Source organism: Bos indicus, chromosome 24, assembly GCF_029378745.1.
Source record: "Bos indicus isolate NIAB-ARS_2022 breed Sahiwal x Tharparkar chromosome 24, NIAB-ARS_B.indTharparkar_mat_pri_1.0, whole genome shotgun sequence".
In the NCBI taxonomy this organism is placed as follows: Eukaryota; Metazoa; Chordata; class Mammalia; order Artiodactyla; family Bovidae; genus Bos; species Bos indicus.
The window spans coordinates 40,142,377-40,157,039 of NC_091783.1; the positions used below are offsets into that span (position 1 = coordinate 40,142,377).

Below are 14,663 nucleotides of genomic sequence, written 5' to 3' on the forward strand. Positions count from 1 at the left end.
ATTGGTAGACCTTATTTATCCCTCTTAGGGTCATTTATTTGCTGAAGAAATAAAATATTTGAATACAGCGGTGCTGTCTCAAACTGCACTAGACAGGTTTCTAAATAAAATGGGTTTTTGCTGTTGTTGTTTCAGACATTAAGTCATGTTCCACTCTTTGGACCCCATGGACTGTAGCCGGCCAGGTTCCTCTGTCCATGAGATTCTCCAGGCAAGAATACTGGAGTGGGTTGCCATTTCCTCCTCCAGGGAATCTTCTAAACCCAGGAATTGAATCCATGTTTCCTGCTTTACCTCTAAGCCACATGGGGAAGCCCCACTACCTACCTTACAGGATTGTTCAAAGAGCTAATGTATAGGATCAGTAAATGTTAGTCATTATTATCTCACCTTTTAATCAACCAAACATTTTCTAAAAAGCCATTTTGGATCATCGTTTGTTTTTGTCTTCCCAGTTTCTGAAAGGGCAATGAAAACAAATGTCTCCCTTCTCGGTGAAAGTGAAGGAAGCAACAGAGAGAACCAGCATGTACTTAGTGAGATTACTCTCTGGTTCAGGGATACAGAAACAGACCCTGAGAGACTGAGTCTTAGCAGGACCCAGGTCGCCCCTCAGTAAGGAGTAACCTAGGTTCCCAGGGGAGAATAAGTGCCAGCAAGTCAAGCGCTTGGACAGGGTGGGCCTTTTTATAGGGTGAGATGTTTTGGTGAGATGTTTTGCTTCTCCTTTTCATCGATTAGAGTGTTCTTTAAAGATGCATTTCAGACCCCAAATTTCTGAGTATGCTACCTTTACCCGCCTCCCTGCCGGGTCCCTGGACCCCTCTTCAATAACCACCTCTGGGAAGAACATGCTCTCTTCGCCTAAGGATCAAGTCTAGTTTTCTCCCATTCTAAAGGCAGTATCTGAATTTGATGGGGATGGGGAGGAGGGCAGGGACGCGGGGCCAGGCAGAGTTTGGTGGTTGTGGCACCCAGGGTGAGGGAGGTGCTCAGCCTGTCGCAGGAGGGCAGTTCCTGCCCCAGAGGCAATCAAGTCCACTGTAACCGGACTAAGTAAACAGCAACGTAATCCGCTTCTTCAATTTTTCATGTGGATGCTTTAAATGAGAGAGTCCCATCTTCTCCCTCTCCTCCCCACGTTGGAGGCGGCCCCTCGGCCGCTTAGCACGGGCTCCCAGGCGCGGTTTTTTCTCGGCTCCAAGCTGCCGAGCAGGAAACGCTCCCGGCCGCGGGATAAGCCTCCCGCTGGAAGGGGTGGGGGCGGGGGCAAGAAAGGGAAAAAGGGAAAGAAACAAAAGCGAGAAAAACTTGACCCGAGCTGCCAGCGCGAGCCTCCGACGATCGCGGCGGGCTTTGGGTTTCCCAGAAGCGGGGATCCCACACCCCAGCCACCCCAACGCCACCCACGGCCCCCCACCTCGCCCTCCCCGCCCCAGCCCGCGGGGCTGGTGGGCGTGGACTCGAATCCATGCTAATGAGCCGCGCGGCGGGCGGGGCGGCGATCCCGCGCCCCTGACAGCCCGGCCGCGGGAGGAGCCCCGGCCGCGGGAGCCCGACGGCCGCGCCTCCCCGCCCCGCCGGGGACCGGGCCGGTGCGCTGGCCCATGCTGGTCCCCGCCTTTGTTCTCCGGCCGGAGCGGAGCCATGCGCGGCTGACGATGGAAGTGGAGGACTCGGGCGGCGTGGTGCTCACCGCCTACCACTCGTACGCGCGCCCCCCGCCGCCCAGCCCCGAGCCGCGCTGCGCGCCCCGGGCGACCGCCAGCCTCCCCGGCAGCAGGTACCCACATCGCCCACCGGGCACGAGTCTCCTGGGCTGGGGGGTGGGGGGTGGTGGTTTCACAGGCAGCTGGGTTTTCTGCCAGAGCAGAGGACCACCATCGTCCGATTGTGGTTTCAAGTTTTAGTGGACGCGATGAGTGAGCCTGTGGTTCTTTGTATTGTCCTCTGAAGACGTTGGCCAGGAGAGGTTAGCAGAGTTGTGTTCTTCTACAACTTGCTGGTAATAGGCATATGCCTCGTTTCTGCCAGATTCATCTATTGAACTATTGGAGAATTAAAAAAAAATGAAGCAGCAGCAGAAAATAGAAAAGAAAGTAAAATGTATTATCTTAAACCTGCAAACACTATCGAGAACTTTTTAGTAACATTTCACATTAGCTAAAACACAGATGGAGAGATTCTCCAAAAAGGAAATCTCCGTAGACCTTTAAAAACGATTTTACTTGTAGATTAAAAAAAAAAAACAAAAAAAAAACAACAACTTTTGAATGTATACATACATTGGTATCACTGTTGTTTTATTGCTAATGTTGACTGTTTATAAATGCAATTCTAATTTTCCTTTAGGTCAAAAGAGGTCTGAAAGCTTTTCACTATGTGCATTTTAGATTTCATAAATCAGGGATCTAGCTTAATTACGTTATTGGTGTTCATCTATTTGACGCAAGATCAAGGCTGGCAAGACTTCTGTTAAGTAAACGAATGTAAGACCCTTAAAAAGTTATCTTGGATGTTCAGATATATTACACTAGTAAGTGAGATGGTTTGATGTCTCTGACACATATTTAGGGGAAATAGTATTTGTTTAAATGTGACTATCTGCCATGCATCCATTGAGCAATGGTTTTCTTTACCAGTGGGGAGTTTGAGTGGTGTGCTTTTCTGCATGTTTATTTTCAGTAATTTTTTCCTCTTGCTTTTATCTTTAGTTGTGATAAGGATTACTTGTTTCCTAATTTAACGGACTTGCAAGACTTTTAGCAGATTGTGACTTTATTTCAAGAAGTATCCTCTTGGCTAGCATCCATGAGAAGAACAACCTGCATTGGCATGAGACCTGGGCTGGGCTTGGCTAACAAAGAAAATATCATTTCTTTCAAAAAGAGCAGGTTGAGTGAAATCTAATTTTTATATAAAGACAATGAGAAAATAACATTTTTTCCTTCCAGTTTTAAGAGCCATGCACATTATTTTAAAGGCTAATTGAAGGTACAAACATGTGTTTGTCTTTCGGGTATTTTCTTTTCTAAGCATGATGGTCGACTCTAATCACTCAGATTATGAGGAACTAAATAGACATACTGGTGAGAGGTGGGCGCCGGGTTTGCACATTGCTAGCTGGTCCTGGTGTGGCTGCCCCCGTCTGTAGCCCTCTGCAGCTGTCTAAGAGTGGAGCCAGATCATGCCCTTTGGGCTATCCGAAATTACATCCCTTTCCAAAGCAGACTGGAGAAGTTCCATCTGCTCAGCATGCGGTCTTCTGGGATAATAATATATGAGAGCAGGAGTTGCCTATCCCAGCTGGTGCTTTACCGTACAGTTGCCAATTAGACTTATGTTGCCCCAACTTTGCATCTTTGGTGACTGCCCTGCACCCCCTGTGGGGGAACATTTGTGCCCCTCACCCTCTGATGCAAGAGATAGATGACCCCTGCCCCCTGCAACCGAATTGTGAGAGAATAGCTCAGTTCCTCGGTTCTCAGTAACAGCAATCCAAAGGGGGTCCCTGTTCTTACAGGGAGCTGAGGACACCATCAGTCATGCGTCTGATAACAGAAATAATCAGGCCTGAATTATTAACCTTTGACTCACTAACTACTGATCAATACTCCCTTTCAAGCCAAGGAGCAAGAATGTATTGTTCCACTTATGAAGAGAGCACTCTCTCTTTCAAGAGTACCCTCTCCTTGAAATTGCTTACATATGTGTAGCATATTTGTGGAGTAGTGACCAGGGTGGCACTAGGAAGCATGGGCTATTGTATCTGATTTCCTGAGTATCAACATTCTTTAGCTCTGGGTAGCGTAGTTTATTTCAGAGCAAGTCATCTGCTTATTCTCCAAGCCTATACTTCATCTAACTTTATGTGCTTTTGATTTTTTTTTCTTTTGGCCTATTTTTTTCCCCACTAAGATATAGTTTCTCTCCCTTTCTCTTTCTCTCTCGCTCTCTTTTCTATTCTCTTTTCTTCACTGTTGTATCCTGAGTGCCCAGATCAGTGTCCAGCCACTGCAGGAGCTCAATAAGTTAATGAATTCCTACCAAATGGCCAAGGTAAAATGGAAGCATTTATAACAGCGTGAGTCAACCTATTTGCACCTACTATGTCCCAGAAACACAGTAGGCATTAGTGATACAACGATGAATGAAATGAAAGAGCCTGCCTTGAGAATGTAGCCTTGTACCTTTCAGACCAGTAGGATTTTTAGAAAAAAAGCTGGAAATAAGTGGTAACATTTCAAAATCAAGAGGCTTCAGATATGAACTTCAGTTTCCCATTAAAAAAAAAAAAAAAAACACAAAGGATCCAACAACTCAGGCCTGCACAGGCTGAAGCTGCGTCCTGGCTTCTCCATTTCACACCTCTCCCTGTTACTCTTCAACACTGAAGATGGGTGTCCATTGTAATTTTTTGGGGGGCCTGCCCATTTTATTTTATTAAAGTATCCATTATAAAGTACACTTGCCAGTTACTCAGGCTTGAGGTCAGACTGCCAGACTCTGTTCATCACTTACACCATTTTCTACCATGTGACCTTGGGGAGCCTGCTTCAGCTACTTAGACTAGTGTCTGACACCAAGGAAGAGACTATTACCGCTTTTAATCACAGTTGTTGATGTCAAGAGGAGTAAAATGTTTTTGATACCTATTTTCCATACTTACTCATGCAGGAAAGACACTCAAGTACTAAGCATTTGTTGGGAGAGAAAAAGCAATTCCTTATTTCACAAACATCTATATTTACATTCTGTTATAAGGATAAAAGAGAATGAAGGATTATAAATTCTCAGTTCTGTTAAAACAGATGGTTGGAGTTGTCCTTAGAATCATGTGATTTTTAGGAAGCTCAGTTCCTAGACCTTTATTCAGAATCGAGAGTGAAATATATGTTCAAAATGATTTCACTTAGAAAATGAAAAGTAGCTGAAGATGAAGGTAGATATTTTGTTTTTCAAAGGTTTCCTAAATTATATGCAAATAACATATACAACATTTTTTGGTGAAGGTACAGTTTAAATGACCATGAGTGTTTCTGATGTTTTTCCAAAGATACCATAAACTTCCTGAAAGAGGACAAAAATAGAGTAGGAAAAAGAGCCAGCTGTTCCTCAAAAACAAATAGAGAAGCTCCCCAAGGTTATCCTAGGAATTCTAACTCTACGGCAATTTTAAAACTTTCATCCAGGCCATATTGTTTCCTAATAGCATAACTATTCATCCTAATGGGGATGATTTGATTAAACTAGAATTAGTGATGAATAGAAAGTAAATATTTTATTTGTGGAGAAGACTAAAATTAACAACTTTTAGTGACATATTTATGGGTACTTTTCTGGAAAAATATTAATTAATTATAAAAAGACATTTATTTCAAGGTGCCAGCTCTCATTCAGTTAAGTATGAATGTAGGTCCATGTGAGCTTATAAACATATACACAGGTACACCAAATTCTGGGGCCTAGTAGGTATACTTTCTAGAGGATTCAGAAAGAGTAATGGAACTAGAATTCTTCGGAGAGAATAAGGTATTTAGAGATCATTCCTCATACGATAGTTGAAACTGGAGTAGGTGTCTCTGGTTTCTTTTTACAGCGGGGTCCTTGCTGATTGTAGGTGGCTCCCTGTGTAGAGCTGTTGGAAAACATCTGGCACATTTCCTTTGATCATGTCATTTGGCTAAATATTTTGCCAGTTGCTCTGTCCATTTTTATCTTGCTCTGTTCTCCCTGATCATTAATCCTTAATGTTTCCAAACAAATTCAGGGAACTTAGAGTGTTGTAGAATCATTAACTTTCCCTTAACTCTTTTTTTTTTAAATTTTTTAAAAATTAATTAATTTTAATTGGAGGATAATTACAATATTGTGGTGGTTTTTGCCATACATAGACATGAATCCACCACAGGTGTACATGTGTCCCCTCATCGTGAACCCCCCCTCCCACCTCCCTCCCCACTCCATCCCTCTGGATTGTCCCAGAGCACCGGCTTTGAGTGCTCTGCTTCAGATTCCCTGGAGAAGGAAATGGCAACCCACTCCAGTATTCTTGCCTGGGAAATCCCATGGACAGAGGAACTTGGCGGGCTGCAGTCCATGGAGTCGAAAAGAGTTGGACATGACTGAGTGACTAAACAATAACAGTACTAGTAACGAAACTATAGACTTTATTCTGATTTCACAAGTTTTTCCCACTAGAATTGGGATTTTTCTGTTGTAGGATTGCATCTGGGATTCCGTATTGCACTTGGTCATGATGCCCAAACCTCCTGCATAATCCACGACGGTCTGTTGTCTTTTGTGACCTTGCCACTTTAGAAGGACCAGTTGGTTGTTGTAGGCAGTCCCTCACTTTGGATTGGTCTTATGTCTTCTCTTGATTGGATAGAAGTTATGCATTTTGGGTGAGAATTTCACTGAATGATGTCAGGCCTTTCTCAGTACATCATTTTGGGGGTTCATAATGTCACGGTCTTGTTGATGTTAGCTCTCATCACCTGGTTAAGGTGTTGTTTGCAGGTTGTTACAGGTTTCCCTATGTAAATTAATCAGTATCTTGGGATAATTTTTGATGGTGCTAACATCCTGTTAACTCCTCAAACTTTCTTCCTCTGATTTTCTTGTCCATATATGGATCTTGCCAATAACATTTATTACAGTGATGTTCTAATGATTTTCTATTTTTCTCATTCCTTCTACATTTATTTTACAAACTATAAAATCTACATTCAGTATTCTCTCTAGTTTTATTATATGTGCCGTTTTTGCCCTTAAAAAGTCAACCAATATATTTTAACCTACTTTTTTTTTTCAGCTTTGCCACAGCATACAATAAAAAGGGTTAGTTTTACCTGGTCTGAGTTTGTGAAACCTATAATGATAAAATTCCTAATTTTCAAAGTACATTGTTTTTTGGAAGCAAAATTTTATTCCACAATGACAACATTGTTAACTGACTGTACTCCAATATAAAGTTAAAGGTTAGTATGAAAGAGGCTTCCCAGGTGGTGCTGGTGGTAAAGAACCTGCCTGCCAAAGCAGGAGATGTGAGATGTGGATTTGATCCCTGGGTCAGGAAGATCCCCTGGAGGAGGGCATGGCAAGCCACTCCAGTATTCTTGCCTGGAGAATCCAATGGACGGAGGAGCAGGCTTCAATCCACGGGGTCACAAAGAGTCAGACACGATTGAAGCAAAGTTGCTGAATTAAATGCTGTGTTCGGGGACGGTGGGTATTAGCGTCCACTTTGTCTGATTTGCTACCGAGGATGCTCTGATGGGAATCTTCTCCCCTTAGCAGTGTCCTGAGATGTTACTTGAATGGTTTGCAGATGTGTCACACGAAATAAACATTCTAGTTTGCATATAATCAAAATTTCTTCTCATTTCATCCTTAAACCAAGTAATTTCACTTCCAAGATCATTCCCATTCTCTGTTTTCTCAATCTGTGGTCTCTTGATACCAGTTCTAGCCAAGAATAGAAGTAAAATGGTCTATAGAAAAGCAATGGAAGAGAATAAAATGTTTCTCAGAAGAATTAAATGATAGACTTTGTTTTGTTTTTAAGTCTCTTTGGATGAAAATATTAAGTCAAATGTATCTACAAATAGTGCAGAACCTCAATGACTGTCCTCATTAAGACGAGAATTGCAGTGCTATAGTATAGGCACTGACTGATGTGAAGTTGTTTGCTTTACAAGTGAATAGCTTAGAGTTAGTTGCTTTGCTGTGCGCTTGAAACGGTCACAACATTGTTAACTGACTGCACTCCAATATAAAGTTAAAGGATAAAAAAAGTAAATAGTGTATGTTGGTGTATTGTTTTCTTGCTTATGTAATTTAATTTAAATATTATTTATTGTTGCTATTTTTTTCTTTATTTTCAGGCAGATCTTAAAGCCACTAGTGGTACTTTTGTTCTTTCTAATATTGCTATTTTTAACATGCTTCGTGATTTACTTTTGATTAGATAGTCAAGCTGGTTAGAACTGTGTAAAGAAGATGCTGTTCAAACGACTAAAATATATAATCTCAGGAGAAATTTTGATAGCATTTATTTCCATTTCTTTGCGAATTTTTTGGTTTTCTTGTTTGCGTTCATGTTTTGCTGTGGTCTGGTTACTTGAGTTAGTGGGTTTTGTATAATGTTCTGTCTTTTATAACAAGGAATTCCATGCGTCCATTGTTCTGAGAATATTAGAGGATGTGCAGCAAAATGTTAACGTTATGTGGGAAAACTTAGAGTGGAAACTAAAAGTAGTGGATTGTTTTTATTATATATCATCTTCCTAAATATTCACAGATTATGACATATTCTTTGAGTATCAGATGTTTTACATCAGTCTTCAATAAATGAATATTACAGATAAAACTGTCCATTTGACAGACATTCACTGCCAAGTAATTCCAAGCGTGGGAGGACATCTACTAATGTCAAGTTGAGAACCAGCTGTGGTGTCTCGTGTTGCTCTTAATAACTGATTAAACCTGTGCATTCCATCTCTGATCCCTTTGACAGATAGATGATGACTGCACACAAACACGTAATACCAAGGACAGGAAGCAGAAGGAGGAACTGGAAACCAAAGAGAGGAGTATGTAGTAGTTTTAAATTGTCCAACACCTGAGATCTATGTGTACCGTCTTAGTTATTCTGAGTTGTATATCTTTTATGTATAAGAGAGAAATCTTTATTCCTATCTTAAATTTTCTGGTCAGTGGACCAGATTTGCTCTTGTAACTCTGTAATGTATAAGGAAAAGAATTCCTTCGAAGTTTCCTGTTCAGTGTTTAGAAAACAATGGACATGTGTTTGTCTTTATACAAAGACCGATCAACAGATTTATATTTTTTAGAGCTATAGAGAAACCTGACAGGTGTTTAGAACAAAAAGGTTAAACTTACTAAAATGCCATTTTAACTAATAATATGATGTTTGATCTCTTTCCTTCGCACTTTTCCCCGCCTTCATTACCATACTGAAAAAAACCAACAGAGTAGCCAAAGTTAACAGATCAGTGGTTGGGACTGAACCCATATTTAAGTGGCTGGGGATATAAAGCAAAACAGAAGAGGATAAATGTTGTTAAAGAAGAAAGGACTAAGCTTCCTTTCTGAAGATTTCCTTGACAGTTGTAGCCAGAAGTTTTCACCTACCATAACAATAATGATCATTTGGTAATTCATCACATGCTGTCCTGTGGTGTCAATTCTGTTTTTTTTTTCCCCCCCAAAAGTCCTCATTTTATTGATAGCTTACCGTGCTTGGCATGCACTGTCTCATTTAATCCTTCCCACAATCCAGTGATGTAGGAGGAAACTGAGGCACAGAGAATCAGCCTGAGATCACATAGCAAGGTGATAACGGTCTTTCAGAAACTGGTGCTTATAACCTGTTATTTAAATCTTGAAACATTATTTTGTATATTATGGATTTAGTGTTTTTCTGCTGCAATTTGGTTATAGGTTTATTGAGAGCAGGGACAGCATTATCATATCCCCACTTAGCAACCAGCAATAGTAACTCTCCCACAGTAGATATTATGCTTCAGTTCAGTTCAGTTCAGTTGCTCAGTCGTGTCCGACTCTTTGTGACCCCATGAATCACAGCACGCCAGGTCTCCCTGTCCATCACCAACTCCCGGAGTTCACTCAGACTCACGTCCACCGAGTCAGTGATGCCATGCAGCCATCTCATCCTCTGTCATCCCCTTCTCCTGCCCCCAATCCCTCCCAGCATCAGAGTCTTTTCCAATGAGTCAACTCTTCACATGAGGTGGCCAAAGTACTGGAGTTTCAGCTTTAGCATCATACCTTCCAAAGAAATCCCAGGGCTGATCTCCTTCAGAATGGACTGGTTGGATCTCCTTGCAGTCCAAGGGACTCTCAAGAGTCTTCTCCAACACCATAGTTCAAAAGCATCAATTCTTCAGCACTCAGCCTTCTGCACAGTCCAACTCTCACATCCATACATGACCACAGGAAAAACCATAGCCTTGACTAGACGGACCTTTGTTGGCAAAGTAATGTCTCTGCTTTTCAATATGCCATCTAGGTTGGTTATAACTTTCCTTCCAAGAAGTAAGCATCTTTTAATCTCATGGCTGCAGTCACCATCTGCAGTGATTTTGGAGCACCCCAAAATAAAGTCTGACACTGTTTCCACTGTTTCCCCATCTATTTCCCATGAAGTGATGGGACTGGATGCCATGATCTTCGTTTTCTGAATGTTGAGCTTTAAGCCAATTTTTTCACTCTCCACTTTCACTTTCATCAAGAGGCTTTTGAGTTCCTCTTCACTTTCTGCCGTAAGGGTGGTGTCATCTGCATATCTGAGGTCATTGATATTTCTCCTGGCAATCTTGATTCCAGCTTGTGTTTCTTCCAGTCCAGCATTTCTCATGATGTACTTACTCTGCATATAAGTTAAATAAGCAGGGTGACAATATATAGCCTTGACATACTCCTTTTCCTATTTGGAACCAGTCTGTTGTTCCATGTCCAGTTCTAACTGTTGCTTCCTGACCTGCATACAGGTTTCTCAAGAGGCAGGTCAGGTGGTCTGGTATTCCCATCTCTTGAAGAATTTCCCACAGTTTATTGTGATCCACACAGTCAAAGGCTTTGGCATAGTCAATAAAGCAGAAATAGATGTTTTTCTAGAACTCTCTATCCAGCGGATGTTGGCAGTTTGATCTCTGGTTCCTCTGCCTTTTCTAAAACCAGCTTGAACATCAGGAAGTTCACGGTTCACGTATTTGAAGCCTGGCTTGGAGAATTTTGAGTGTTACTTTACTAGCATGTGTATGCTTAGTGTTGATTTAATCATTTTTTGCAATCATGACTATTCTGTTTAAATGGAATAAGCATGGAGTAGGTTAATTGTGAATGGATATAATTTGAGAAATTTTGTTACCCCTTGAAGGGAAATAATGGGATTTTTTTTAAAATGTAAAAGCTGTATTCTTGCCCTCTTGCAGTCTCATTTAGGTAACAGTATTTTAAAAATGGACAAAATGTATTATAGAAGTCAGCTTGATCATGAAAGTGAGATCCAAGCAATTTGGGGTTATAGGAAATATTCCCTGGACTCGTTTTTAGGCAGAAGGAAGGGAAGGCATTTTTTAATCCTTTAACCTGTAGGTTCATGTTCTTAGAATTTTTTCATTTTAGTTTTATCAGTTGTTTTCTCTAACTACTAAGACAGATTTCTACGGCTAAAAACATATGTTTCATTTTGTTCTTTCCATGTGATCTATAACGTAGTTCTTAATGCAGGTCAAGAAACAGGCTCCAGGAGAATTATCAGGGTTTTCCTTTTGTCTCTCCTAATATTCAGTCAGGTTTTCACTTTATCTTGACTCTGAAACCAACCAAGGGATAAGCAGCTCCTGGACCTTGCCTTTGTGCAGACCAGGTCTGTTCTAAATGTTGCTCAAAAACTTAGGATAAGTTGAGCTAGATTGTACAGTCCAGTCTGGACTCCGGGCCATCCCTAGTCTCCTGTCCGCCTGAGCACAGTCCTTGTCCCTCAGTGACCCTGGAGCCACGGATGATGCTGAACCAAAATTGGGCTTCAAGGATTTCTGTTTAGAAAACAAACCCAGGGCTCATTGCAGTCTGGACTTGAATCTTCTGGAGAGGTCAGAGTCCACAGAGTGGCCTCCAGGCACTTGTGTTCATTTTCCAGGGGATTCATTTTGATCAGCTTTGTTTTTCAGAACACTGGAACTATTAAAGACTGGACGGTCATTTTAGTATACATAAACAGTGTGGTCTGGGCTTCTCTGCCAACTGCCATGTCTTTAGAAGTGTTCTCTATTTTTAACCAGCCGAGTTGTTCAGAGTATATTACTAATAGGAACTGAGCATCCTGCAAAAAAAGTAATGAGTGAGGACTAATCTCTGTGGTTCAGCTGGGGAGCAAAGAATGGAAAAGGGCCTTGTGGAATGCGTCAGGGCTCTGAGTTTGTCCTGCCGACCTCTGGTCACCCGCTCTCATTACCTCGGCACCTATGCTGGCCCAAGGCATGGACAAATGTGTTCTGGGAGCAGTCAGGCCAACAACAAGGAAAACATGGAGGCGGGGGAAACCGTAGACTTGATGGGAGACCATTAAATGTCCAGAACTGGAGAAAAGGTGGTGACCGTTATGAGAACGGCATTTCCTTAGCTTCCTTTCAAACACTATTACGACTCCCCATGCTCGTTATCCTACCAGACTTAACTTGGAGAGTCTCGAAAACACACTCGCTGTGACTTTTCATTGGCATCTTAAAGAAAAACATTTGCTGACCTCAGTCGAGCAGGCAATTAAATGGGAAAAGCGCTGACTGTTAAGTTTCCGCAGATTCTGTTTTGAAAGAACAGATGATGCCTGGCCCCTGTGATTTTTAACATACCACAACTTCACTTCTCTCCTCCTCGCTTAGAAAGCTCAGTGATTACAAGGTCCACTTGGCAACTATTTTGGTAAAATCAAAATTGTGCTTAGTTGCAGAAAGCCCCATGCCAGAGGACTCCCCCCTCTTCAGTTGCTGGAAGCTGGTAATTGGAAAAAGCAGGCCACGCTCTGCTTGTTTAAAGCTGTGTCATCCTTTGTGGGGCAGTGAGTCAACACCAGCTAAAACAACATGAGTCATTGTTTAGAAGAAGCCTAGGAGAAGCTGGTTTCAATTATACAGTCCTAAATAGACACGATACTACTCTTATCTATACTCAGTTTTATTGTGGAAGTTAAGGAACATTAGCACCCATTCTCTTTAGAGTTCATGGAAGTATTAATACAATACTTAGCTACTCAGAGGACTTTTGAAGGGGTCTTAAGAAGGAACTCTCTTCAGTTCATCTGAATTTTACACTTATTTCTTCTTTTGTCTCTTCCACTCCCCACTCCCACCTCTCTGCTCATACCCAGTTCAGATCATTGCAGTTTTAATCTGGTTTCAGAGCTGTTGGGTTAAAATCCGTAAATTCACAGTTGTGGTCTTGTAACTGTTTGCTGCTTCTGTTCCAGGATCCCCCTGTGTCTTTATTTCTCTGGAGAGGAACGGATAGCTTTAAGGTGCACCATAATTGTGGGGCAGAGAAACACTTTGGAAAGCTAATGCACCGATCCAAGTAAAGACAATGAGAGTCTAGACGAGGATACAGATACAAGGGAATAATAAGGGAAGCCTGTGGGGAAAACAGCAATGAAGTTGCTGTGATTTGGTGATTAATGCATACAGGGGACCAGGAAAAACTCTTTTGAGTTTTTGTTTTGGAGTGTTATGAACTGACGCTTCCCTCATAGCTCAGCTGGTAAAGAGTCCGCCTGCAATGCACAGACCCCGGTTCGACTCCTGGGTTGGGAAGATCCGCTGGAGAAGGGATGGGCTACACACTCCAGTATTCTCGGGCTTCCCTGGTGGCTCAGCTGGTAAAGAATCTGCCTGCAGTGCGAGAAACCTGGGTTCCATCCCTGAATTGGGAAGATCCCTTGGAGAAGGGAACGGCTACCCACTCCAGTATTCTGGCCTGGAGAATTATACAGTCCATGGGGTCACAAAGAACTGAAATTGAGAATTCTGATGGATGAGCAGAAAGTGAATAGGAGAAATTTAGCCTGTGAAATTTGGAACTCAGCTGCTGTACCCAGCTCAGTTCAGTTCGGTTCAGTCACTAAGTCATGTCCCACTCTTTTTGACCCCATGGACTGTAGCACACCAGGCTTCCCTATCCCTCACCATTTCCCAGTTTGTTCAAATTCATGTCCATTGAGTCCAACCATATTGTCCTCTGTCGTTCCCGTCTCCTCCTGCCTTTAATCTTTCCCAGCATCAGGGTCTTTTCCAATGAGTTGGTTCTTTGCATCCAGTACCCAGCTGATAGTTGGCTATACAAGTTGGAAACTCGGGCAGGAGATCAAGGCTGAGAGTTCTAAACTATTTACTCGCGGGAGACTTCAGCATTTGAGAGATGGTTAAAACTGGGACTGGATGAGATCTGGCAGGAGATTATAGTGTCTCTGTAGAGACAGCAGTGGAGCGAAGGTGGAACCCAAGGAGCAGCGCCAGGTGGAGTCAGGTAGAGCTTTGGGGACCCCTGATGGAGACTATTTGGGAACTTTCTGGAAGCTCAGGCATCAGACTTAGAATGAGTGGACAGCTGTATCAGGTATCTAAATGACCAGTAAGGTCAAAACTAAACATTGTCCACAGACTTTGTAGTGTAGATAACAATGGAGACCTTTGCTAGCCTGGGTCTGATGGAAATGAGAGGGGGAAGCCTGTTTGCTACAGGTTGGAGAGTGACTGAGGTCAGGAAGCAGAGGCGGCCAGGGGAACCTATTGTCAAAGCTTAGCTGTGGGAAGGTGGAAAGAGGAAGGCAGGACCAAGAGCGGAGCTTTTAAAATGAAATGAATATTGGCCAAAAGTCAAGAAAGAAACCTAGCACTTCTAAAATGTAAGACTTGAACACACTTGAGCTCCTGCTTATAATCCTGTGATAACATTTCTGCGTGTAGGATGAGCCTTTATCACTAGGCCCACAGTGGTGTGTCAGCGCTTCTGGGAAGGGAGCACTGTTTACTTCATGGCTGACTCTCACTGCCTTCCCCCTCCTCCGTTAAAGAGCCTGACACTCAGTAAGAGTCTTAACAAATTGCTGCTGAGTAAAC

General features: G+C 42.4%; 1 protein-coding gene across 1 annotated transcript in view; it reads left to right on the plus strand.

Annotated features, from left to right (window-relative positions):
• Positions 1–1,509: 1,509 nt before the first annotated feature.
• The window catches only part of ARHGAP28 (Rho GTPase activating protein 28), a 139,387-nt gene continuing 126,233 nt past the window's right edge, over positions 1,510–14,663 (plus strand). The window contains exon 1 of the mRNA XM_019986426.2: positions 1,510–1,783. Coding sequence (XP_019841985.2) covers positions 1,608–1,783 — 176 coding nt within the window. The 5' untranslated portion in view covers positions 1,510–1,607. The remainder of the gene's footprint in view (positions 1,784–14,663) is intronic.